At 41.1% G+C, this 27,730-nt stretch overlaps 1 protein-coding gene across 3 annotated transcripts in view; it reads right to left on the minus strand.

Annotated features, from left to right (window-relative positions):
• LOC139446115 (forkhead box protein P1-like) overlaps nucleotides 1–27,730 on the minus strand; it is an 86,686-nt gene that overhangs the window by 44,513 nt on the left and 14,443 nt on the right. For 2 of the 3 annotated variants that reach the window (XM_071227394.1, XM_071227395.1), the window contains exons 2-4: nucleotides 15,160–15,309; nucleotides 3,991–4,248; nucleotides 3,331–3,586 (exon numbers count right to left, since the gene is read on the minus strand). In XM_071227394.1, the coding sequence (XP_071083495.1) occupies nucleotides 3,331–3,586; nucleotides 3,991–4,248; nucleotides 15,160–15,300 (655 nt within the window). In that variant the 5' untranslated portion in view covers nucleotides 15,301–15,309. Of the gene's footprint in view, nucleotides 1–3,330; nucleotides 3,587–3,990; nucleotides 4,249–15,159; nucleotides 15,310–23,280; nucleotides 23,780–27,730 lie in introns of those variants that run through there. The other variant, XM_071227398.1, reaches the window with a different exon arrangement.

The following is a 27,730-nucleotide window of genomic DNA, read 5'->3' on the forward strand; positions in this document are numbered from 1 at the left end:
GTTTTTACCAAATATATACAAGTCTGTAAGTGAGGGAATGTTTTTCTCAGCAACAAAGCATGTTCTGATCAAAAGCTGATCGCACGAGGACTGATCCCTGTCCAAGACACCAGGGTATGATCACAAAAGCCACATACTGTAACCTGACTCTCAATATGTGGTTCTAACAACAAACAAACACATTTCATAGGGATTGTCAACAAAACAGTAACCAAGAAAACACCATGTATAAAATTTCAAAAGCGTTTTGAAAAGTTCTGAATAATTTACAGGGGCATACAACGACAACCAGGCTAACTGTAACATAAACATTCCAAATCAAATATATGCATTTGACAAAAGCAAATATTTGAACTGGTATGTTAACACCATGGTCTGCTGTGAAATATTTATCTGGCATCTACTATTAACTCCACGGGAAGAAGATACAGCCTTACTGCTGGGCCCACAGTAGGCCGTCAATCAGCCTTAACAAACCACCAACCCCAAAAAGAAAACCTTTTAATTAATAACAATCACCTCCACATTAAATCTACGAAAACAACACAATCATGCCCACGTGGGAATTCAGGGTCTGTAGACAACTAACTTGGTGCATTGTCCTCAACAATAAGTTAATTATACATGTACTTCTTCAATTACACGACATTCTCAAATCTTAACCTGACGACCCTGGGGACACTGAGAGATCTGTTTGGTATGTACATGTGCATGATACCTTAGACTAAGAGCAACATCTATATATATCAAATGAACAAGTTCAGAGTGTCCGAATCCACATACAGACCTGAAGGACGCTGTTTGTCAATCTTGAATTGAGAATAAGAAAATGTTGACTGTTGTAGGATGAAAAATGGCTTTGCTTACATGGCTCTCAAACTGGTGTTGGATGGTGAGCAAGAATTCTTCGAAGGAAATATTTCTAAATCTCATGACATCATTAATGATGAAATAGGACAATTTACCTGGTATTACATTTTATAAAGATTACTAACAAATTGGTTAAATTGGCATGCCCTCCTAATTAATGTCAACTGAAAATATTCCAAAACACAGAGTCTAAAAGCTATGACAGATTTATTAACCTCAGCTCCTGGGTGATTTTGTAGGAATTCAGCAGACTTTTACAAATAATACAATTTATATAAATACTTCAGTACTATATTCCCAGTTATAAAATTAAAATAGCTGTAATATTAGAATTTCACAAACTTTAACACTTGTGTCAACTGAGGCTTAGAGAATGTTATCAGCCAGACACAATAAAACTGATATACCATCGTTGTGTGTGTACCGACTTGATCAAGATAACATTATCCCAATTCAACATGCAGATCATTACTGCAATAAACAAACTAAACTGAGCATGAACTGCCCATGAATGGGGTCTGTGTCAGCTCATTATTTACTATCTTGATTACAAAACAAGGTGAGGTATTGCCTACTGGTAATGTGAATAAACGTTTATTGCAAGATCGTCTTACCTCCTTGCTCTAGTAACGACAGTTTTATTGTTGATGTTTTGTTATACTTGCCTTTCCATGAATAATTGCCACAATTAGGTCTATGTTAGTCTATAGGTGACCGTTGCGCTTCAGGGGATATGACACTAGTGTCATTGGGACAGCTCACTCATGAAATCATAAAAGCTTTAAGAACAGTCAATAGAAACTTCCAGTGTTAATATATGTAGTGAGTGAGTGAGTGAGTGAGTGAGCGAGCGAGCCTGCTATTACAATTTTATCATATATCAAACAATGAAGCATTGTTAACAACCAGCATTCCAGTTGTGCCAATGTGGGGATTCAAACCTAGGGCCCTGTTCCACAAAGCGATTGCAGAGCCAAGACGATTTTAACTCCCATACTTTAACATAGACCTATGACATAGTGCTACTTTTTTTCTATGCCTTACACAGACTGTTAGGTTTTTTTTATGATTATCCTTCCTTTTCAGTGTTCTTGTTTTTTAAGAACTAACTATTTAATCTCAAATCAACACTGATGCCATTCGGTTTTTAAATTTTGCTTCACTTTCTTGGAATACTGTTCAGAAAATCCATAAACGATAAAGAAGCATTGGTCTGGCCTTACCTAACCATTTTGTGTTTATCTCTGAAGCCAAATATCTGTAAGTTGTAGTCTTCATGACAAAGTATTTGTGATAAACAAGCTACAGTTTGTAATAGGTGATTTAGTTCTAAACTGGCATAAAATATTCATAATCTTTGAAGATAAACTGTGATCTTTGGGTACCTCTGCTCAAAGCAGCATATTTATGATTGAGTTGTGTTTGGTTTTATGAAGTCAAAAGAGATGTATTTTTATATCGGTTCTACTGTTGGAAAACATTTGACAATCTTATATTACAGTGTATTGTTTTCTTAAATGCCTTAAGATAGTTTTCTTTAAACTGATTTTTTACACAACAAAAAGACAAAATGTTTAAAAAGAATGAATTCATTCCTAAAATTTAAAAAAACATTCTGGTAATCAAATACCAATGCTGTCATGTTTTCAATCCATCATACTGAAGATTCTACCATATCCGATATCTTCAGTTTAACTCAAGAATAAAACCTGAAATACATCTGGGCTGTGCAGACAGACATTAACCTGGTTTACAGGGAAAGAATCAACAGACGTTATTTGTACAGCTATGATATTGAACTGAAATGTAAAGGATCTCCCTTGCAAACATAAATCAGTGAAACATGCTCAACACCATTCCAAACACATTCTGAAGCCTTGATACGGCATACTGATAATAGCCCTCTCATGTCTATATCTATTTTACATCATCATGAGCACTTGCAAAGAATGATGATATAAATTGCCAAGAGAAGAAATGTTACAATTTTTTGTACATACTGTCTTGTAGTTGTGATGTGAAGAGAGATGGGAGAAGAGGTCGGTGAGGTTGGAGAAGAGGATGGGTGAGACAGGAGAGGTCAGGAGAGATAGGAGAGGATGTTGGGTGAGATTGGAGATGTTGGGTGAGATTGCATCCCACTGAAGGGTAGGGCGAGACAGAATGAGAGTTCAGGTGAGACAGGAGAGGTTGGGTGAGACAGGAGGAGAGGTTGGGTGAGACAAAATGAGAGATTGGGTGAGACATGAGGAGAGTTTGGGTGAGACACGAGGAGAGATTGGGTGAGACAAGATGAGATGTCGAGTGAGACAGGAGTATAGGTCGGGTGAGACAGGAGGAGAGGTTGGGTGAGACAGGAGTATAGGTCGGGTGAGACAGGAGTATAGGTTGGGTGAGACAGGAGGAGAGGTTGGGTGACACAGGCCAGGAGGTGTCGTGTGAGACAAGTAGTGAACCTACCTTGTGGCATCCCACTGAAGGGCTGGACGAGACAGGCCAGGAGGTACTGCCGTTGCTGGAGCTGTATCTGCTGGATCTGCTGAATCAGCTGCTGCTGCTGGATGGCCAGTTGCTGCAACTGCTGCTGTGCATGCTTCCCGCTCTTCTGCTTATCTTGCTGTTGCTGCTGGATAAGCTGAGACTGCTGGAGGACATTCAGCTGAAGCTGCTCGTTAAGCTGATGGAGCACCTGCTCGTGAAGCTTCTGCTGCTGCTGCTGGAACGGCAAGGAACATCCATCAAGGCAGGGTCACACATAATCATTTGAGCTATGTCAGTTCACTACATAATCTAATCTTGTCTTAAAACAACTTAGCTGGGTCACATTGGTCATTGATGAGAGTATATCTGTGTTACTTCTGAAATGTTGGGAAACCTGAAGTTAATTACTGAAAATTATCAACTTGAGTGTACCCGACAAGATAAATTGAAGGTTTGTTTGTTTGTTTGCAGCACTCAGCCATATTAGAGCCAACTGACTGCGGCCAGTAAATAATGGAGTTTGGAATGAATTAAAAATATTGCTTTACGCCGCATCAGCAATTTCCCCCTGACACTGTCAGGGTCGATGACAGCAGGTTGATGGGAGGTGGTTGTCATTGCAAAAATGTTTTACTGTACCTGATGTTGTAACATCAGTGTCTGCTGTTGTTGCATCATCTGCTGCAGCTGCTGTGGGGAAACGCCTTGCTGTTGCAGTAGCTGCTGCACCTGCTGCGGGGAGAGGCCGTGCTGTGCAGCCATCATTAGCAAGGGCTGCTGGGATAGATTGGCGAGCTGCGGAGAAGTGTCTGATGCCGACTTCAACTTCCGTTTAGCAGCTCCCACTAAGCTGGAAGAATTCTTCCCAGGAGGCGGAGCCTGAGGGGAGGCTGAGATCTGAAAGGGGAGAACACTGTGTTTAACATTTGGATGAAAGTTTGTGTTTAGATTTGTTTAAAAATTGTCTTCAATATCTTTTTGCATTCATGAAAGTATAAGCATAAAAGAGGTATGCAAACTGTGTAAATCGGCGTAGTGTAGCAGTTTTATGCAAACTACTGCAAAATGCTACTTAATCATCAACACACACAACAATCAGTAACTTTGGACAATAATATGAAATCAGGAAACAACGCTCAGCGCCAAAATGCAACACAAGCCCGCCCATTCAATTATCAGCCAATCAGCGGGATTGGCCTAATTATTTTCAATTTATGGAAGCATTAACACAGAAAATATGGCTTGGTTAGCCAATCAAATGCCATGTAATCACCTGCAATTAATGTATTTGTTTGTGGCTTAATGGCAATATGGCAATATTCCAGCTTAATAATGACAGTGGCCGGAAAATTGAGTCAAGACCCAAAAAGTGATTGATGTTGTGAGCCATGATCCACGATGCTGGGGTACTTTGACTTGTAATCAACAAAGTCACAGAGCCTGATCACCCAAGTCGCCCATGAATAACACAGTCTGAACAAGGCAAACCAACATGCTGGAACCACCCAATCTTCACTTCCAACAAACAGGATGTACTTGAGAACTATTCCACCATGAATTTTGAAATTACTAGACTCTGATTGGTCGATCTGAGGTTGTCAAACCACAATAAACTCCCCCCTGATTCAAACAGCCGTCCGCATCACCGTGAAAGTTAATATTCATAGAATAGTATTTTTTTAGTCATTGTTGATGGGCATATTGAAAAAATTATATCTACAATCATAGGTTACAAAATGCAAAGTTGTGGTTACTACAATATTCAATATTCAAAGGACGTGTGGCAATACACTTCGTGCAGAAAACACGATAGAAATCTACAAGAGAATGTACTCTAAGTTTGGGGACAACAGAGAGCTTGGAATTTGGCGCTTTTCTATATACAACTGTGATGCTAAATTTAATATTTGAAACCTCATGCTGCACATATGGTTCCAAATTCGAATTATTGCGGTTAAATCTACATGACAACCTAGCTCTACATTGAAAACACACTATGTTTATCTCCTAATTCTTAAGCCCCTTAACCTGGAATCACCACTGTGTTGATAAAAGAAAAGAATTTCACCAATATCACATGTCAGCATAATGTTGGAGCACAGCTCCAAGTGATGCACTTAGACATTTAACACCTGGTGTCATCACCCATCATTATGGGTTTTGCTGTTCTCATCATAAGGACGAGTGGTCTAAAACAGTGTGTTTCTATCACTGCTCGGTAAAGGGGGAGATAACCAGAAATAAAGAGCTAACAATCTAAATCCAAGTCCTTGCCTAACCAAAATGTCAAAAATAAAAGGTTCAGGATGCGTTGTATTAAGATATTCTAGCAACACATAAAAAACGTAAGGCACCTGCCTTATCTTCAAACATTGAGGAAGATTACGAAGCCAAGACCCACCTCTGCACCATCAATGTGGAATATACTATACAGTAGGTATTTTATGAAACAAAAAACATATCTAAAACATGAAATGACATGTCTAGCCAGCTCTATTCCAAATGAGCTACAGGAAAAAAATATATTTCGAGCAGAGAAATGTCCTGCATAAAAAACAATATCATAGATTGTATGTTACCCCAGTAGTCATGTCAACAAGAGGCAGGGACCATATACAAGAAGACATGGTGCTCTGTGTCCACATTACTTAATCTGCTAGCCCAAACATGTCTCTGAGGGAAAATTTCAGCAAATTTTAATATTAATATTTGGACTATTATCAGTTGAGTTTGATAAACCAACAACCAAAGAAAGACTCAGAATACAGACCAGTTGGTTGAGTTGCAGACTACAGCATGGCTGTGAAGGGATTACATGTCAAATTCTTTTCTAGTTAAAGCAACAAAGTTCATCAATTATACCATAAAACAAAGCAGGATCAAATGCAAATGGGTGCTTGAAAATCTTTTTCTTCATTAATATGTAATTCAACATCTAAATCTGGAAACATGTTATAGAAATTGTCTTATTAGTGTAGTGTCAGGTTTTTCATGAGGACGTCTGACAAAGCGCAAAGCGAACACTAAAGTTGGGAAACAATTCAGTGCGATCCTATCTCCCTTACAAATAAAGTAATTTTGTGAATGCTTCTTGAAAAATGTGAAGCACGTTGTCTTAAGAAACTGACGTAATATGGAATAAATTAATCATATGGGAATTGCGATTGTTGAAGTCAATGTAACCATAACTTCCCCTTGTTATTTAAGTTGACCTCTGCTTGTATTGCATTCTGGGCATACACATCATGTACATTTGTCATGCCTGTCACCTTTTAAAAATGTTTTGAAACTTACAGGAGATATGGCTAAACCTTGATCTATTACGCTATTTCCAAGCTGCACCAGTGCAGGCAAAACATTGTTTGTGCAGGTGACTTTTATTGTCAGATTGCACCCAGGCCCGGTAACATTTCTTACCCAAAGTGCATAGCAGCATTTAGGTTTGATAAAAGTGGAAAACTAAATTCTTGTAGAACTGGAAGCAAATCGTTTATAATCCAGGAAAGGTACTTGAAAATAGTAAAATACACAGGTCTGCATGCAGTAAACTTTCAGAACTAATTCTTCACAATTACCTATAGAACAGTCACTCATGAGGTTACAACCACAACAAACTTCTGTTTAAGATTGTTTACTGGATATCAAGATGTCAAAAGCCATATACAGATTTGCCCAAAATAAAATACTGGAGTACATTTTAAAGTTTATTTTCTCTTTGAATTTATTTAATATTCAAACTAACTGAAAATACAGCGTGTCAATTTATGACAAAACAGTGCAGATAATATTTTGGTGGTGCAACCTGATTAATAATTCACTTGGTTGCACCTGGTGCAAGTGGTAAAACAGAATGAAATTGTACCCTGTAAACATCTCACTGTTGACTCTTATTTCAGTCTCTTAGTCTTACTGTCAATGTTCCACTTCCATCAAACCCACATAAATTAAGTTTTTATAATAGTTCCAATGTCCACCAAACCCACTCCACTATCAGAATCACAACAATGGTTCTGATCTCCATCGGACTCCCTCTCCCCATACAAGTTCTGACAATGGTTCCTGTCTCTACCAAACCTCCATGTCATCTCCTCTCAGAGAACTTCAGCATCAGACTAACTCTCCCATACAAGTTCTGACAATGGCTCCTGTCTCTACCAAACCTCCATGTCATCTCCTCTCAGAGAACTTCAGCATCAGACTCACTCTCCCCATACAAGTTCTGACAATGGTTCCTGTCTCTGCCAAACCTCCATGTCATCTCCTCTCAGAGAACTTCAGCATCAGACTCCCTCTCCCCATACAAGTTCTGACAATGGTTCCTGTCTTTGCCAAACCTCCATGTCATCTCCTCTCAGAGAACTTCAGCATCAGACTCCCTCTCCCCATACAAGTTCTGACAATGGTTCCTGTCTCTACCAAACCTCCATGTCATCTCCTCTCAGAGAACTTCAGCATCAGACTCACTCTCCCCATACAAGTTCTGACAATGGTTCCTGTCTCTACCAAACCTTCATGTCATCTCCTCTCAGAGAACTTCAGCATCAGACTCCCTCTCCCCATACCAGTTCTGACAATGGTTCCTGTCTCTACCAAACCTTCATGTCATCTCCTCTCAGAGAACTTCAGCATCAGACTCCCTCTCCCCATACCAGTTCTGACAATGGTTCCTGTCTCTACCAAACCTTCATGTCATCTCCTCTCAGAGAACTTCAGCATCAGACTCACTCTCCCCATACAAGTTCTGACAATAGCTCCTGTCTCTGCCAAACCTTCATGTCATCTCCTTTCAGAGAACTTCAGCATCAGACTCACTCTCCCCATACAAGTTCTGACAATGGTTTCTGTCTCTACCAAACCTCCATGTCATCTCCTCTCAGAGAACTTCAGCATCAGACTCACTCTCCCCATACAAGTTCTGACAATGGTTTCTGTCTCTACCAAACCTTCATGTCATCTCCTCTCAGAGAACTTCAGCATCAGGCTCCCTCTCCCCATACAAGTTCTGACAATGGTTCCAGTCTCTACCAAACCTCCATGTCATCTCCTCTCAGAGAACTTCAGCATCAGACTCACTCTCCCCATACAAGTTCTGACAATGGTTTCTGTCTCTACCAAACCTCCATGTCATCTCCTCTCAGAGAACTTCAGCATCAGACTCCCTCTCCCCATACCAGTTCTGACTATGGTTCCTGACAATGGCTCCTGACAATGGCTCCGGTATATTTCAATCCGTGACATTCGTCCCTATCTGATCACTTCCAAACAGTCCTGTTTCCAGAGTGAGTTGTTATGAAGAATGACATCAAACTATATTCAATAGATATCTACAAATTGTTAAGTCTCTAGGTAAACAGGTCACGTAAATGCGCTTGTTTAGCTGTTTAGGAAAGCTATTTCAAACCCGTAAACAAAAGCCAGCGTGTTTACAGGTTTGAAGTCACCTGACAAATTCCCGTCTAGATTGCCTCATATACTCACAGGATGTTTACATTTCACAACTACACAACTGATCAACAGACCAACCTTCTGGACTGGCATACTTGAAGATTAAATCACATTTACACTATCTTTGAATTCTAAAGCCATATTAACAATACAACATTTCCACACACACAAATAGGTCTTTCATGTTTCCCTGCTCCAAGCAAGATGGAGCTATCACCAACGAAAACTATTTGATACTGATACTATAAACAAAATCAAATGATTAATATTGATATTTTCACATTCCACATTATGAAAAAGTTCCAAATCAATACAATTTGACATTTTAATACCTTTGTTTCCTTTCAAACAGCATAATTTATGTAGATAGCTTTCAATCCCTCATGGCATAAACAGAATGAGTTCTCACATAGCACATTCTGTATTTATCAGCTGTGGTATAACTCTTGGTGATTTATCTGACATTACAGTGTGAAGTGTTAACACCACACTAAGCAATAATTCTAACAATGCCATCCCTGTGACCAGTAGCATTGGCTTCACAAACTGAACCCATATCAGGAAGCAAACCTTTGAAGATATGAAGGTGAGCTAACACTGTTACTATGCATCTACCGCACTGATTCAAACATCAAACAACTACAATTTTCCATAATTGAAAATACAAAACGTCCGATCAACTCAAATCTATAAAACTTCCTCAAAACTGATTACCATATTTTCTTGATTATACTGCACACTTTTTTCCCACAGCTGTATAGAAGGGGATGCGCATTATACACGCCAACAAAAAGACATTACCGTAGTATAAGAACTGAGAAATTTGGGTTTTTCGATTAAGTGCATCATTTCAATGTTTTGTCAAAAAGAATGTTGTTGATTTGCTGATAATAATAATTCTTAACCACCACTCTACAATGCACAAAGCAAAATATTTACTTTTTTGCTGCATAAATTATCACTGAATAAACACAAATATAAGGTCATGGGAAAAACAAAAACTATTATTGACACAACATCTTACATCTGGTTTCAATATACACAAAGGAAATGAAAATGTATACCTTAATGTGAATAATTAATGAAAGCTGGAAACAAGTAAAGAAAAATAAGGCTAAAGAACAACTGTTACATTTAAACAACACAAGAGCCTTCAAAACATGTTGTGGAACAAGCACAGGGTACTGACAACTATGGCATTTATAACATAGTAACATTATCATATGACCTCATTATCTCGTATCACATGGTCAAGGGAGACAAGAGGAACATTCATTACCATCAATACAAATCAATAGAACAACATGATACCACATTCCTAGTGATTATCAGCTCGTATCCACCAATAGGAGAAACACAAATTCCTACCCGCTGAGGAGGCGGCGGCTGCACCAACACAAAAACAATGTCCTGATGAAGAAAATATCACCACATGTCTAAAAGTCAGCATCTTCGATTATCAACAAATATAAAAATCGTCCAAGTTGCAGAATGGACATCTTTTGACGAAGGCTGAGTCAGAAGAAAGTGCGTTTACACAGTGTTCCTTAGTAAATAGCCAGGAGTTGACTTTGGCCCCCCCGATTTGGTTTTACAGCTCCACAGCCCGCTGGAGGTGGCTACAGTTGCCCACTGCGTGAATGTAACTACCACCACCTCACTGGACCTAGCTTGTTACTTTCTCTAGTTTGTGTATTGAGATGTTCCGAGTTCGCTGGGTCTTGCCGCTCTGATCTTGTGTAAACATGTGCCAAGCCACTGATAATGAGAACTCAAAGAACAAACATACACTGCTTTGGCAAAAAGGGAAACAAAATTTTGCCACGAGCCCTCGAAGCATTCGATCGATCACAAGGCAGACCGCTAGTACATGATGAAACAAACACTTTGTCCATCCACAAGGAAAAAAGTCCCTCTGCAGCCCCCAATCATGTGATATTCATGAAAATGCCTGTACCCATAACATCACCAAGTTGAAACTTTCTGAATAATTGTGTTTAATATTTGTTCGTTACTTCATCACATGGCAATTAATGACATAAAGAGGCACACAAAAATTGCAGATTTTCAATTTTACTTGACAGCAAAGCAATAAAAAGACTGCACTTTTAACCAGATACAGATTGGAAAATGTCCTGAAAAAATAGCAGCCGACAGACTGTAACAGACGAAACTAACACATAAAACTGTTGTGCATAAATAGCTATGAAGGTCCTGTAATGATATTTCAGTATGTGTTGATCCCCGACACTTGAGTCCAACATCTGATGGCACAGTCAGTGACATCACCCACTGGCCTGAAGACCATGTCCGGCAAAATATCAGTCTGGTACTAACATAATAAAAGCCCACACATTAACATTAAAAGCTATTGAAGATGTTGCCAATAGACAAGTTCAGAACTCAAAGGGTTTTGGCACAGCCTGTTCACAGAAGAATGTACAAGTAAGTGTCAAACACTTCCATTACACATGTAATAGGTTTCGCATATTTACCTCGTCAAGAATAATCATTCGTTTTGTTACACTAAAATTCACTTTAAAGTTTATGAAGTCTATAAACTATCAGGTTTCATTACAGTAACTTAGCTACGAAACGTGAAATGATAGTACCAGACCCATCTTGTTTTCTAGCAGATGAGTCAATATTCATCATGTGACAGGTCAATATTCATCATGTGACAGGTCAATATTCATCATGTGACGAGTCAATATTCGAGGTCAGTGACAGTCAAGGGAACATTGAAATGTATTGTTTTGTCATGTGGTATGGATTCCAAGATTCATTATAGAGGCATAACAAAATTTAACAGTTGACCTGTTTTGTTTGTTTATTTGATGTAACACTGCTGTCAGCAACATTTAAACCGTATCTTCTGTAGATTGTGCACTCAAGGCCAACAAGTGGTTGACAGCATGATCAACATGCCCTGCTGTCAGGGGCCTATGACACAGGCCTTGCCAGCCTGATCCACATTGTGGTAGGCCCCGATGACACAGGCCTTGCCAACATGATCCACACTGTGGTGGGCCCCGATGACACAGGCCTTGCCAACATGATCCACACTGTGGTAGGCCCGATGACACAGGCCTTGCCAACCTGATCCACACTGTGGTAGGCCCGATGACACAGGCCTTGCCAACATGATCCACACTGTGGTAGGCCCGATGACACAGGCCTTGCCAACATGATCCACACTGTGGTAGGCCCGATGACACAGGCCTTGCCAACATAATCCACACTGTGGTAGGCCCGATGACACAGGCCTTGCCAACATGATCCACACTGTGGTAGGCCACGATGACACAGGCCTTGGCAACCTGATCCACACTGTGGTAGACCGATGACACAGGCCTTGCCAACATGATCCACACTGTGGTAGGCCACGATGACACAGGCCTTGGCAACCTGATCCACACTGTGGTAGACCGATGACACAGGCCTTGGCAACCTGATCCACACTGAGGTAGGCCCGATGACACAGGCCTTGCCAACATGATCCACACTGTGGTAGGCCCGATGACACAGGCCTTGCCAACATGATCCACACTGTGGTAGGCCCTGATGACACAGGCCTTGCCAACATGATCCACACTGTGGTGGGCCCCGATGACACAGGCCTTGCCAACATGATCCACACTGTGGTAGGCCCGATGACACAGGCCTTGCCAACCTGATCCACACTGTGGTAGGCCCGATGACACAGGCCTTGCCAAAATGATCCACACTGTGGTAGGCCCGATGACACAGGCCTTGGCAACCTGATCCACACTGTGGTAGACCGATGACACAGGCCTTGCCAACATGATCCACACTGTGGTAGGCCACGATGACACAGGCCTTGGCAACCTGATCCACGCTGTGGTAGGCCCGATGACAAACAAAAGCTAATGGGTACTGACTGGAGTTGGTTACCACAACAAATATTTGTTTGCGGACTAACACCACACTCAGCATATTCCAGTTATATGGAAGCATGGATTGCTGAAGACCAATTCAACCCCAGATGTCATGGTGGTAATAAAACTGACTATAAAAAGAATTCTAAACTATCTGAATGTCACAGTATGAAGTGACGGAAATCAGACCTTTAATATATTACCGGCAACATTTGTAAACAACAACCAGAAAACAAAGTCACCTTCCCCTTCTCAACACACACTCACCCCACCAACACACACTCACCCCACCAACACACACCCACCCCTCCAACACACACTCACCCCTCCAACACACACTCACCCCTCCAACACACACTCACCCCTCCAACACACACACTCACCCCACCAACACACACTCACCCCTCCAACACACACACTCACCCCACCAACACACACTCACCCCACCAACACACACTCACCCCTCCAACACATGCACTCACCCCACCAACACTTACTCACCCCTCCAGCACTCACTCACCCCACCAACACACACTCACCCCTCCAACACACACTCACCCCACCAACACACACTCACCCCACCAACACACACTCACCCCTCCAACACGCTCACCCCATCAACACACACTCACCCCTCCAACACACACTCACCCCACCAACACTTACTCACCCCACCAACACACACTCACCCTACCAACACACACTCACCCCACCAACACACACTCACCCCTCCAACACGCTCACCCCACCAACACACACTCACCCCACCAACACACACTCACCCCTCCAACACACACTCACCCCACCAACACACACTCACCCCACCAACACACACTCACCCCTCCAACACGCTCACCCCATCAACACACACTCACCCCTCCAACACACACTCACCCCACCAACACTTACTCACCCCACCAACACACACTCACCCTACCAACACACACTCACCCCACCAACACACACTCACCCCTCCAACACGCTCACCCCACCAACACTTACTCACCCCTCCAGCACTCACTCACCCCACCAACACACACTCACCCCTCCAACACACACTCACCCCACCAACACACACTCACCCCACCAACACACACTCACCCCTCCAACACGCTCACCCCATCAACACACACTCACCCCTCCAACACACACTCACCCCACCAACACTTACTCACCCCACCAACACACACTCACCCTACCAACACACACTCACCCCACCAACACACACTCACCCCTCCAACACGCTCACCCCACCAACACACACTCACCCCTCCAACACACACTCACCCCTCCAACACACACTCACCCCTCCAACACGCTCACCCCACCAACACACACTCACCCCTCCAACACACTCACCCCACCAACACACACTCACCCCTCCAACACATGCACTCACCCCACCAACACTTACTCACCTCTCCAGCACTCACTCACCCCACCAACACACACTCACCCCACCAACACACACTCACCTCTCCAACACGCTCACCCCACCAACACACACTCACCCCTCCAACACATGCACTCACCCCACCAACACACACTCACCCTATCAACACACACTCACCCCTCCAACACACACTCACCCCACCAACACACACTCACCCTACCAACACACACTCACCCCACCAACACACACTCACCCTACCAACACACATTCACCCTACCAACACACATTCACCCTACCAACACACACTCACCCCACCAACACACAAACTCACCCCACCAACACACACTCACCCTACCAACACACACACTCACCCCACCAACACACACTCACCTTATCAACACACACTCACTCCACCAACACACATTCACCCTACCAACACACACTCACCCCACCAACACATACTCACCCCACCAACACACACTCACCCCACCAACACACACTCACCTTATCAACACACACTCACTCCACCAACACACATTCACCCTACCAACACACACTCACCCCACCAACACATACTCACCCCACCAACACACACTCACCCTACCAACACATACTCACCCCACCAACACATACTCACCCCACCAACACACACTCACCCCTCCAACACACACTCACCCCACCAACACATACTCACCCCACCAACACACACTCACCCCTCCAACACACACTCACCCCTCCAACACACACTCACCCCTCCAACACGCTCACCCCACCATCAGACACTCACCCCATCATCACACATTCACCCTACCAACACACACTCACCCCACCAACACACATTCACCCCTCCAACACACACTCACCCCACCAACACACACTCACCCCTCCAACACGCTCACCCCACCAACACACACTCACCCCACCAACACACACTCGCCCTACCAACACACGTTCACCCCATCAACACACACTCACCCCTCCAACACACACTCACCCTACCAACACACACTCACCCCACCAACACACACTCACCCCTCCAACACACACTATTGTGATAGATGCAACTGTTACCTGGAGTGATTCCTGATGCAAGTCACCATTCCTGGCATCTCCATTGAGAATTGCTGCCCCAACAGTGGCAGCGTCTCGAACAGTGTCTCGTCCAGTGGACAGGTTGATGGCTGCGTCCTGGTGCACCTCTTCTTCCATCATGCCATGTTCCTAGAAGCAGTCAACAATAATCACCATGACATCTCTAGAACTTACATTTCCATCAAAACAAAATAGCAACTGATCACCCAAACAATACTGTCAATTTCCTGGAAGCACATTTAAGTTTAAAATTCTTTAATTCTCAAAATAATACCAAGTGTGACTTCTGTTTAAACAGTTTAACAATAACACTATATCAAAGACTAATTTTGATTTATGTTTTTATATTCAACTCCTTTCACACAGGCCACCATCCAAAATGTAAGAGCTATTTATCCTAGCCTCATTTGCTTTTTATCTCACAAGCAACAGTACTGAAGTTCTACCTGCCTAAAAATGTAACTAATTAATATTTCATACCTCTGAATGTTTCTGAGCTCTAAACAATAGAGACTTATCTGTCATCTCAGTTTGTACGTGTGTGAAATATTAAAACCTTGCATTCTTCATATCTTTCATGTTTAGTTTCAACAGAGAAGTGAACCAAACCGAACATGAATGAAAGGATTTGCAGTGTAAGACATATACAAAATGTCAAGAGACAATGAATCATACTACATCAAAATGATTTCAGGATTAAATACTGAGAGCGAAAAAAAAGAAGACATTTGTTATGTACATTTACTCAGTAAAGCAATGCATCAAGAAGACCAGCTTACAGTATTCAATCATTAACTTATGAACAGCTTAAAAAACTGGTTGACTGGGCGGGTCGGGGTGGCTTTGATAGAGTGGGTGTGATTTAAGAAATTTTCTTTCCTAATGTGGCCTTTAGAATGTTGGTGTTAAATACTCTTATACATGGCTACCACAATAATTGAAATGATATATGAAAGCCAAAACATTTGAAAGATCAAGGTACATAAAAATAGTTTCAATTAATCATGACATGAATGTCTTACAAAATCAATTCCACTGAAGATGTTATTAATAATATCATTCCATTTCAGGGGTTTGTGTTACTTCCCTATATTGGAGGGGCCAAGAGACCCCAAAAGTTGTCAATACATTTCCCCCAGGTCAAAGTACTGTTAATTCAGATGTTCTTGCATGTTCATTATTGATCATGTTAAGTCTCAGGCCAGTCCCAGATGGCGCCAGAATCGGGGGGTCAAGGGTCTGTAGCTCACTTCACTTGATAATCTTGATACACTTCAATATGCAATATAAAATCGCACCATGCATTTCAGTGCAGATTCCCAAACAGACCATTGAGAAAAAGACAAAAATTATGTTTTCAACATGGCTGCAACTAACCCCATATCTGAAATCTACATGACATCTGATGAAATCTTCAACTAAGTGCTTTCAGTTCCCTTGCAGTTGCACTTCATGATAACAGTGAATGATGATGTTATTAATGTGAGTTGTGTGGGTTTTTCTTTCACTGACATGCCCAAGAAGGTAAAACTGTACAGCAAATAGCGGTGGCTCATCCGATTATGCTATCTGCATCCCTGTTGAAAGTGTGGTCATATGTGGAAGACAACAATGACACACGTCACATGACCGTCGATGGAAGCTGAGCCAAGACCACAATGCATCAGCATTCTGACATATGCAGATTCTTCATTATCAGTAACTCTCAATATTTTCATTTCAAAAGCATTTCAGTTTACATCAACATAAATACAATTTTTAACCAACATGTCCGGGTTTAATAATACTTCATATGCCTCAGGCTGAAATGTATAAGATCACTTTTATGTGCTCACAGAATGTATATGTATGACAATGAACAAATTATTCAGGGCAACGTCCACCACTGCCATATCCTTCAGTACAATGTATGGAAAAAGATCTTGAGTTTTTATTTTTAGTAGAGTTTAGTGTGGACCATTATTAGCTGAGCTTATTATACTGAACAGAACATATACTAGACTCTGGCTTCAGACTAGAGCTAAATTTGCAGACAGTTTAAGCCTTTGGCTCTGTAGTTCACCTGGTGTAAAAAAATAAATGTTCGTCGTTTGTTTAACGCCGCACTCAGCAATATTCCAACTATATGATGGCAGTCTGTAAATAAACAAGCCTGGAACCAGACAATCCACTGATTGAAAAAATGAGCATCCATCTAAGCAATAGGTGTATGTTGATACGGTTCAATAAAAAAATCGAGCTTGACCTCTCGATAAGACCAGCATGGCTTGCTGAAGACCAATTCTAACCCAAATCTTCATGTGTGCCACTTAGTAAGTTTGATTGAGAGAATGGGTTTTTACCGTTTTTGAGTTATTCCAGTGGTATAAGAGCCAGTAAATCGTGGCATGTAGTTTACAAAAGAAATCAAATATTGAGAAAGGTTTGTGGAGAAAGGTGCCACATACCTTGCTGACTGACATATGTCCACGTTAATACCCCTGAAGTGATCTTATTAAAAGACAAACATTGTAATTTGCAGATCTGATCAGATAGCTTTCAACCATTTTTTTGTCCGGTGATTATTATCTGAGTGAGTGAGTATGGTTTTACGTCGCTTTTAGCAATATTCCAGCAATATCACGGCGGCATTATTATATGAAAAAACAACTTGACAAAAGTTAAAAAATGGTATATATGTTTAACATTTTCAAAATAAATGTAATTTTATTTGAGAGAGAGAGGTCAAATCAGTTATTATGGGTGTAACGTCTGCTCGATTGAGGAATTCAGTTTCTTGAACTGCAAAAACTAAACTTAAAATATATATGAAAAGTTAAGTGTATCAATTTTCATAGTCGAAACTTGCATCAGGGGCCCATCCAAAACTCATCTCAACTTAATATTTACATTCATTCAACTCCCTTGTGCGATGTATTCTTGTAATTCAAACATCCCATTGATCATTGTGACTACACATGAATAACAACAAACCAATATGAAAATGGGGAAGTCATGTATGATTAAACACATGCCACCATTATGAACCCAGGTGTTCCTTTTACCACCTATATCAGACAATAATGTCAATAGTGGTCTTAATGAATTGGACTAAACTTACTGAACTTTCTCTGATAAAACCATGTCATTCTACTTAGTCAAGTGACAATTGGTATGTACTGAGTGATTTGAACTGGAGAATCTCTACGCCCTTTGATGTTTCGTCACCCTAACATTTCTCCGTATCTCCTCCTTGACAGATACTTACCTGGGTGACAGGTTTACAAATTATGACTGTAACAGTTCCACAAATACACAACATATGACAAATAATATTGCCATGTCAACAACGTAACGTCTTCAGGCCTCACATGACACATACACCTGTCAACTCAACCCTCAGTGCAGCTGACAACGATTGATGAATCATGACGGTTACATGTTGAACACTCAACCTGCAGAAAGCTATCCATGGAACTTTGTTGCATCAACGCACAAGCTGACATAATATTAGTGACATACGAAGAACAGGTCTCGTAAGCGCCAATGTATAATAAATATTTGAAAAACAAAATTTCAAGGAGTTATCTATAAATTATACAACTAGGGAGCATTATGACCATTGTTTTCACTGGTTGTTATTCTCATAACGACCTCAAACGCGTAACGTGCAGAGGTTGGACGAATCGTTTAAGACAAGATGGGAGCAAGCCTTGGTCCGTGGTTTTGTTTTCGCGTTCAGGCTAAGCGCATCACGTTTGTGGCCCACAAAGTACAAGTTGGTTAACACAGGTTTCTAATCAACAGGTTGTATTATTTTGATATACGGTAATAATAAAGTATGTCGCAGCTGACCTGTTTCAATAAAGTGTATAAACTAGTCTTTGATGAGCATCCTGGAAAACATTTTATGAATGCTTTCATCAGCTGATGCTTTTTGTTTGTTTGTATTTCTACGCAGTCAAATTCCTACTGAACCCAGCATCCTGTAATAAATCGAGTCTCTGCCTATCAAACCAGAGACTGATGTAATGACCAGCGTCTTACACCGTCAGAGTATGATGACATGCAGAACAGGCAAATTTCCAAGCCTGACCACGGCAAACAATCTAGTCTCCTCTAACGATGACCAATTCCAACCAGGAATTCTAACCTGGACCTACTAAATGTAGTTATTAAGCAAATACCATTAAATATTTTTAACGCAACTCCCATTTTTAAAATTTTGCTTGTCAAATAGTCAATACTAGTTTGAGCCAATATTTTGTTCCTACATCCATATGTAAACACCAGCTAGTCTTCACTGGCCATTACAAAACTGAAACAACACTTGTTTCAACTGAAGACATTTGTATTTAAATGTGTTGGTTTGTTGTTTAACACTGTACTCAGCAATATTCCAGCTATATGTTAATCCAGTGATTAACATCATGAGCATCAATCCGTGCTTTTGGGATACCATGATGTATCAACGATCAACCAAGTCAGCGAGCCTGGCCACCCGATCCCGTTAGTCGCCTCTTACGACAAGCATTGTCGTCTTTTACAGCAAGCATGGGTTGTTGAAGACCTTTTCTACACTGGTTCTTCACAGGTCCCTTTTAAATGTGAAAATAACATGTTAACATACAACACATATAACAGAAACTGTTTTTTCCCCCATATAATTAGATAATAAAAATATAGATAAAAGAAAAGGCTGAAGTCTTATCTTTCATGTTTTTGAAGAGAGTCCTTAGAGTATATGATGGTACACACACGCAAGCACGCATGCACGCCTACACGCACGCACGCACACACACACATGATTTGGGAGGCATTCATTCTACATATGATTAAATATCATGGTCATATTTTAGACAAATTACTCATGGAAAAGAAAATAGGTTTCATCCCTCAAGAATCACATAAATGATTCTTTTTATTCAATAAATTATATATTGTTAATTGCACCCTGAGAGACACAATGACAATATCTCATAAAGATTATTTTAATATTTGTTTGAAAAAGTTTTCCCAAATTGAACTCTGCAAGGCAAATAAGGGCCTTGCAATATATGTCAGCTCATGTGATTAATTTATGCCAAGGGTTTTATGTCTACCTCTGGGCATAATGTGACAGTAATGGTGGCCGTAAGTGCAACATGCTTTGTAAATGTCTTGTCTATCCATGTGACTTCCTCTTTGACATTTGATTCATTGCTGAAACACCTCCCTCTGACCTGACAACAATACAGAAAACACAAAGACAGATTGACGCTAAGATACACACACATGCTAAGGAATATGCAACCCTCTTCCCATACAAGGCAAGGACATAATCCCTCCCATAGTCTACCTCCAGTCTGAACCCTGGGTCTACGTCTAGTCTGAACCCTGGGTCTACCTCTAGTCTGAACCCTGGGTCTACCTACAGTCTGAACCCTGGGTCTACGTCTAGTCTGAACCCTGGGTCTACCTACAGTCTGAACCCTGGTTCTACCTCTAGTTTGAACCCTGGTTCTACCTCCAGTCTGAACCCCGGTTCTACCTCCAGTCTGAACCCCGGTTCTACCTCCAGTTTGAACCCTGGGTCTACCTCCAGTCTGAACCCTGGGTCTACCTCTAGTCTGAACCCTGGTTCTACCTCCAGTCTGAACCCTGGTTCTACCTCCAGTTTGAACCCCGGTTCTACCTCCAGTTTGAACCCCGGTTCTACCTCCAGTTTGAACCCCGGTTCTACCTCCAGTTTGAACCCTGGGTCTACCTCCAGTCTGAACCCTGGGTCTACCTACAGTCTGAACCCCGGGTCTACCTCCAGTTTGAACCCTGGTTCTACCTCCAGTCTGAACCCCGGTTCTACCTCCAGTTTGAACCCTGGGTCTACCTCCAGTCTGAACCCTGGTTCTATCTCCAGTCTGAACCCTGGGTCTACCTCCAGTTTGAACCCTGGGTCTACCTCCAGTCTGAACCCTGGTTCTACCTCCAGTCTGAACCCCGGTTCTACCTCCAGTCTGAACCCCGGTTCTACCTCTAGTTTGAACCCTGGGTCTACCTCCAGTCTGAACCCTGGGTCTACCTCCAGTCTGAACCCTGGTTCTACCTCTAGTTTGAACCCCGGTTCTACCTCTAGTTTGAACCCTGGGTCTACCTCCAGTCTGAACCCCGGTTCTACCTCCAGTCTGAACCCCGGTTCTACCTCCAGTCTGAACCCCGGTTCTACCTCCAGTCTGAACCCTGGGTCTACCTCCAGTCTGAACCCTGGGTCTACCTCCAGTCTGAACCCCATGTGTACCACTTGTCTAAACACTGGGTTTACCTCTAGTCTGAACCCCAGGTCTACCTCTAGTCTGAACCCCAGGTGTACCACTTGTCTGAACACTGGGTTTACCTCTAGTCTGAACCCTGGGTCTACCTCTAGTCTGAACCCCAGGTCTACCTCTAGTCTGAACCCCAGGTCTACTTCTAGTCTGAACCCCAGGTCTACCTCTAGTCTGAACCCCAGGTCTACCTCTAGTCTGAACCCCAGGTCTACCTCTAGTCTGAACCCCAGGTCTACCTCTAGTCTGAACCCCAGGTCTACCTCTAGTCTGAACCACAGGTGTACCACGTGTCTGAACACTGGGTTTACCTCTAGTCTGAACCCCATTCAACCACAAGTCTGGATCTGCCCCTAGTGTCTGGAACATTTGGTATTCAAGCAGGAAACACATTTCCATGTTTCCTGCACGCTTCACACTGATGACCCCTTTGCGATGAGCATTCACGCTATTTCACAATTTGTCATCAATTCTACCAATTTTGGGAAAGATCGGTGTCTTCAGTATATGAAAGCTGTACATTTTGAAACTATTTTTCAAACATCTTGAACAAGATGCCGAACATTTTCTGGTGTTTTTATGGTTTTTTTCCGCTTTGAAATTATTCACCAACATCATGGAGGGGAACAGAAAATGGGTTTCACACAGTGCACCCATTCTGTGGGTCGAATCGTGGTCTTTGGCATGACAAGTGAACGCTTTAAGTGATACTACCCTGCGCTGCCTCCTTGTTTGTAAAAGCAGGGCTACACGAACCCTTTAAGTTTGGTCCTTCGTGCATTTCCAGGACCGATGATGAATACTGACAATTATAGCACTTCCTGCATGAGCTTCAGCTGTGTGTGAAATTATGACTAATGTTGAAGACAAACAATTCTCTGCCACCATAGTATTTTAATCTAGGGACACTCAAATCTTCAACTTTACACAATGACAAGGAGCCCTTCAACATTCATGCTCAGCCTGACCACAGTAAAGGGCAACACTGGTGCACAAGACTGGACCTGAACACAACTAGAGAGTGTGACTTAAGAGACGGGTGAATTTATCACATCTATGCCTGTATTGTAAATATGTAAAAGGGGGGATTTTTTCTGAATTGTCTTCTTATTTGGTTTTATAAAACAAACACTTTGCATTGTTGTGGTGCCTACTCAAAAGATACATATCATAACAGGCAGATTTCAGGCTGACATAAATCCTACGATGTATTATATTTATCTTACGAACATATCACATGTAACCCCAACTTCATATTCCTGACATGGAGTGTTCTCATCTATAATCAGTTTTCAGTAGCAAATCAAAATTCCAAATAGACAACATCAGTTGGGATAGAAATATATCTACATATATATTCATTTATAAGGCTACATTATATAAAACATATATTCACCATACTGTAAGAGGAATTATAACACTGTATTCTCTATGTATCAGATGCGCTGTAATCACACATGAGACCTTGTGCTTAGAGTGTCATATCAATATAAGACATCCATCTTTGTTTCCAAATTGGGATACAAATGATGAATTTTATGTAGAATTCCAATAACATGATGGGCAAAGTGGGTTGTACGCTTCAGTCAACCATTTCACAGTTAAACATGTTAAATGACCGGACATCACAACACATAGTTATAAAAAAGGAAGCGCAGAGCCTGGTGCACCCACTCCCCTCGGCATTGTACAACAGTAGCACGACGGTGAACCAACTGTCATGGCAATATACTTCAAGGATAAATGTGATAATCTGACTACAGTCAGTAGAGCGAAACAAATGAACTTTTTCATAAACAAATAAAAGAGAATATTCACCCACCTGTAAGGAGGAACTGGAGCGACACCATGCATTACTGTGACTTGTGCGGTTACACTTTTCACGAAAGAACAGGTGCTCCTCTGATACTGAACGCCTTGCCGAACTTGCAAAAGCAGTCACTACATTGTCATTGTTTTTCAACATCCCGGCTGAAGCCTCACTTTGGTTACAATGATAAAGTGGAATCATCAGACCTGGTTCTCGACAACAGCCCTGCGACAGGTAGCTACCCCCCGGGGCAGTGAGGCGTGGCTGCTTTGTGGGGGGTGGGGACAGCACCGGGGGTGAGAACAGTTCAAGAGATGAAGCATGTAATAGTGGAGGTGGTGTAATACCAGTTGGAAAGTGGGCTGGTTTCAAAAAATTATTGTCACGGTAACCCAGCTCCACCCGCATCTCAAGCATGTCGGCAGTGATATCAGCAAGATCAAGATTGTTAAGTTCAGGAAAGTCTTATAGACTGAAACCAAAAACAAGTCAATCCTTTTCAAATAACTGAAAATTGAGCATAAACAATTTTTTCAAGCTGCTATGAAAACCTACACCTCTCAGTCATTAACATGCCAAGTCAAATACACAGACACTGCATTAACAAATAACTAAATTTTAAACTTGAAAGTATTCCAAACACAAACATGATCAAATAAATAATCAATGATGTGTGTAGTATGATCGAGACAGAAAGATTAAAATAATTCAGCCCTCATAACAGAAGTAACATACACTCAAGGTAGAATCTCCCACTACATGATCACATTAAGAAAATCTTCTGCAATCAACTGGTTAAATATTCTGAAATACTAACATTGGAAATAAACCTCTACAATGCCTACCTTACTGACACACTTTACCAGGTGTCATAAAACTGACAGTTGTTACCACATGTGGAAAAAAAAGTCAGCCAATCACATGTCAGTGTGAAACAATCCCTATCATAAAACACACAAATGGAGATTTCTAATTTGTTCATGGATTATCAGAAAAATAACTTATTGCATCCCAGCTTTCCAGGATTACCTACATGGCAGACCAGATTTGCAAAATCTTCAAAACTAACAAATGAAAATGAAAATACTATTTCATGATATATACTACAACAATTCAAAACCAAGCAACTACCTTGCAGAGACCTGAACCTCCTCAACCTAGAGTGTTAATCATGTATTCCCTTGAAATCAGATATCCATCTCATGAGTGCCTTTAAATCAAGAAACCAGTGACAAAAGTTAGCAGTAGAACATCCCGGCTACAGGCCTCCCAACAACACAGTGGAAACACACTAAAATCTCACAAGCTGAACTCCAGTAAAGGACCAGTATCCCTGGACATTACGAGTCTTATCGTCATACCATGTGATATCAGTCGTAGCCACATGTAAGAACTCATTATGCGAGCATAGCGAATGGTCGTAGTGGGTCAAGTTTGTGTGAATGCCAGCCCGCTGACTGCTTGCCTGCACACCAGTTGACTGAGGGATTGCTCTGCACGACCCTAGCATGATCTGTAATCATATGGCGATATAGATTTCATTACGGCCACACGGGCAAGGGGGTTCGTTTGTTTACTTCATTTACTCCTATTGATTATTGGGTTCCACCATCACTGGTTTTTAGCATTTCTATACAGATACAATATTGCCGGAGTTGATTCAATGTTGCACAGAACTGCTTCCCATGTGATAGTTTGGAGCATACATTGTTATCCTCAAACAAAAGTTGCTCTATTAGTATTAAGACCTGATTTCTCCGTTAAATGCCTTCAGCAAAATACCTAACTTATTACTTAATAATACTGGTTGTACATCTTGACCAGATTGGTTTATATTTAGGTCACAGACAGATAACTTTCAGAAATTTTCTGAGACTAAGGGTGAATATTATTATACTATAGTATAAACACATGTGGATCTTAACACATTGTATTACTTATACTACAGACAAAACACATGCTACAAGACTGAAAGATGTACAAGGCGCATAGACCATTGTAGACAGGATAACTAAATATTTTCCATTACTTACTGGGACACTTCCCAATGCTTGCATGACAACAGTATAAGGATCTATACTGAAACGTTGCTATAACAGTATAATGAAGAAGATGTTATCCATAAACCTTTGTCAACTTTGTCACCAGTCAACTTCTAAGAAATGCCTATCAAACAATTCATAATGCTTGGCTTCATATGGCCAGTCGGCTTCATTACCTTCATTTATGTTCAAAGATTGCAGAACATCATTGAATGACTTCATTGCCACATGGTGATCATGTTTAACCAACTTATTTCTAATAAATAACTTGAAATGCAAATGAACAAGCCATCCCATTGATGTTTCAACCCATATGGAAGAAATCATTCCACAAAATCACCAAACCTTACTCCTCGGCAAAGAGCAGGGAGAAAATATAGGCTGCAGTGAAAAGATACAAGCAAGTCTCAAATAAAGACTGAGGCTAAACAATTACAGGGCAAACCTTTTCTTAATTTTTATTTCACTTGGGCAGGTCAAGACACGGCTAAAAATGAGAGAGAGGTCCTGCCCTTTTATCAAAGACTTCTCAAAGTTTTAACAAGCACTGATCTACAGATCTATTAAGTATTTCCTTCTGCTAAAGTTACCATGTGACCAGCATTAGAAAATGGCACTAGTCCTGTAGTCCTTGACAAACTGCCTAATAGTTAAGGTATCATAAGGACTAGTAGAAATTTGCCCTTTTTAGGGGTTTTGCTATATGTAATCTTGATAAAGCCTAGTGAACTGAAACAGTTAGTTTCGATCACTGTTGCAACATATGTAAGTTATATATTAAAGTCACTGAATCAGAACAGCTGTCACCAGATGTACCTTTTTTCTAAATATCTGAAAGAGGTATTGAAAAAAATTATATTGTGGACAATGAAGGCCTGTCACATAACAAATAGAGCCATGGCATTGAAGCTCACTTGAATATTTAGTCAACAGTTTAACATGTCAACAGACAGACACATAATAAAAGTCTGCTTTGATATTGAAATATTTTCTGTATAAATACTGAACTCTAATGATTTTAACAAAACATGATATCATCATAATGAGAAAAAATTTGGTGAAGTTCACCTCCCTCTGAGCCAAATATGCATTTTGAGAGAATTCTAAGAGTATGGTCAAACCTAGGGCAATAACAAGCTAAAACACACACCATATTGAAAATCGGATTCAAACCTCTGGAACAAAATCAGGTGTCATCATTTGTTGGAAGAAACATGTGAGGCCTCAGCTTGATTGGTTCAGTGGTTTCTGAGAAGATGATGTTTACAATGCCAAGAATGCAGTTTGAGAGAACATAACCAGTCAGAATAGGATAGGATAGGATTCAAAATGGGGAAAAAACAGCATTGATCCATACTACTAACTACACATATACCAAATTTTCTAAAAATGGCTGAGTAACTCCCTTGAGAACTTTCAGCTTTCAGTTGGTCAAAATGCAAAGGTCAAATCAAGGTCAAAATCTAAAATATCCACAAAACGGAACAATTATGTTGAGTCCCACTACTAACTACACATGAATAAAGTTCCATTACATTTAGAACAAAAAAGACCGAGAAATGGCCAGAAACAGACTTTTCAACATATGGCTATTGTGGTGGCTATATTGAAAATCGGATTGGATGCTCTCCAACAAGTTTTGGTGCCATTATAGGTGGAAACAACCTCAGCTTCATTGGTCCAGTGGTTTCAGGAAAAGCTGTTTAAAGATGAATGACGCATGTCTTTCTGTGTTTTCCAGATCAAGATGCCTCAAACCAATTTGGAACCACAAATGACAATCTCAACCACCAACTTTCAGCATAAGAAATCTTAAGTTAATTCGGTGGTCGGGTAGGCTCGTGGTTAAGGTGTTCGCTCGTCATGCGGAAGACCCGGGTTCAATTCGTGACATGATTACAAAGTGTGAAGCCCATTTCTATTGCTGGAATATTGCTAAAAGCGGTGTTAAACCATACTCACTCACTCTTAAGTTAGAATTCTTTAAATCAAAGATGGCTACCTCAAAGGTATATTTAACTTCCAATACCGATTCCTTGAACGAACTTGAACCCGCTTATAGTAATATCCACACAAAACTTAAGTTGAGTCCATCAGCTATTTTTTTAGTTAAAAGTAAATGATTTTTTAGTAGAAGTTGAAAAAGTAAAACATTAATGGCTGGTACCAATGCTGATGCCCACACAGACAACAGACAACAGACAACTTGCAAGCTGACATTACCAGCTCCTGAATACCAGTTAGTGTGCATTCATTATTTTCCATGGACACAAAAAGGACCTTACAAGCCTAATGTTCCTCACATCAAGGATATGAAAGAAATTACTGTGTTCGAATACTGTAGAATAAATAATTTTTTCAGAGGTGGCTAAATTCAAATACAACAGAAACCACCCACACCCTTATGTGTAACACCACAG

The sequence above is a fragment of the Haliotis cracherodii genome, unplaced genomic scaffold (assembly GCF_022045235.1).
Source record: "Haliotis cracherodii isolate W230 unplaced genomic scaffold, xgHalCrac1.p SCAF_6, whole genome shotgun sequence".
Lineage (NCBI taxonomy): Eukaryota > Metazoa > Mollusca > Gastropoda > Lepetellida > Haliotidae > Haliotis > Haliotis cracherodii.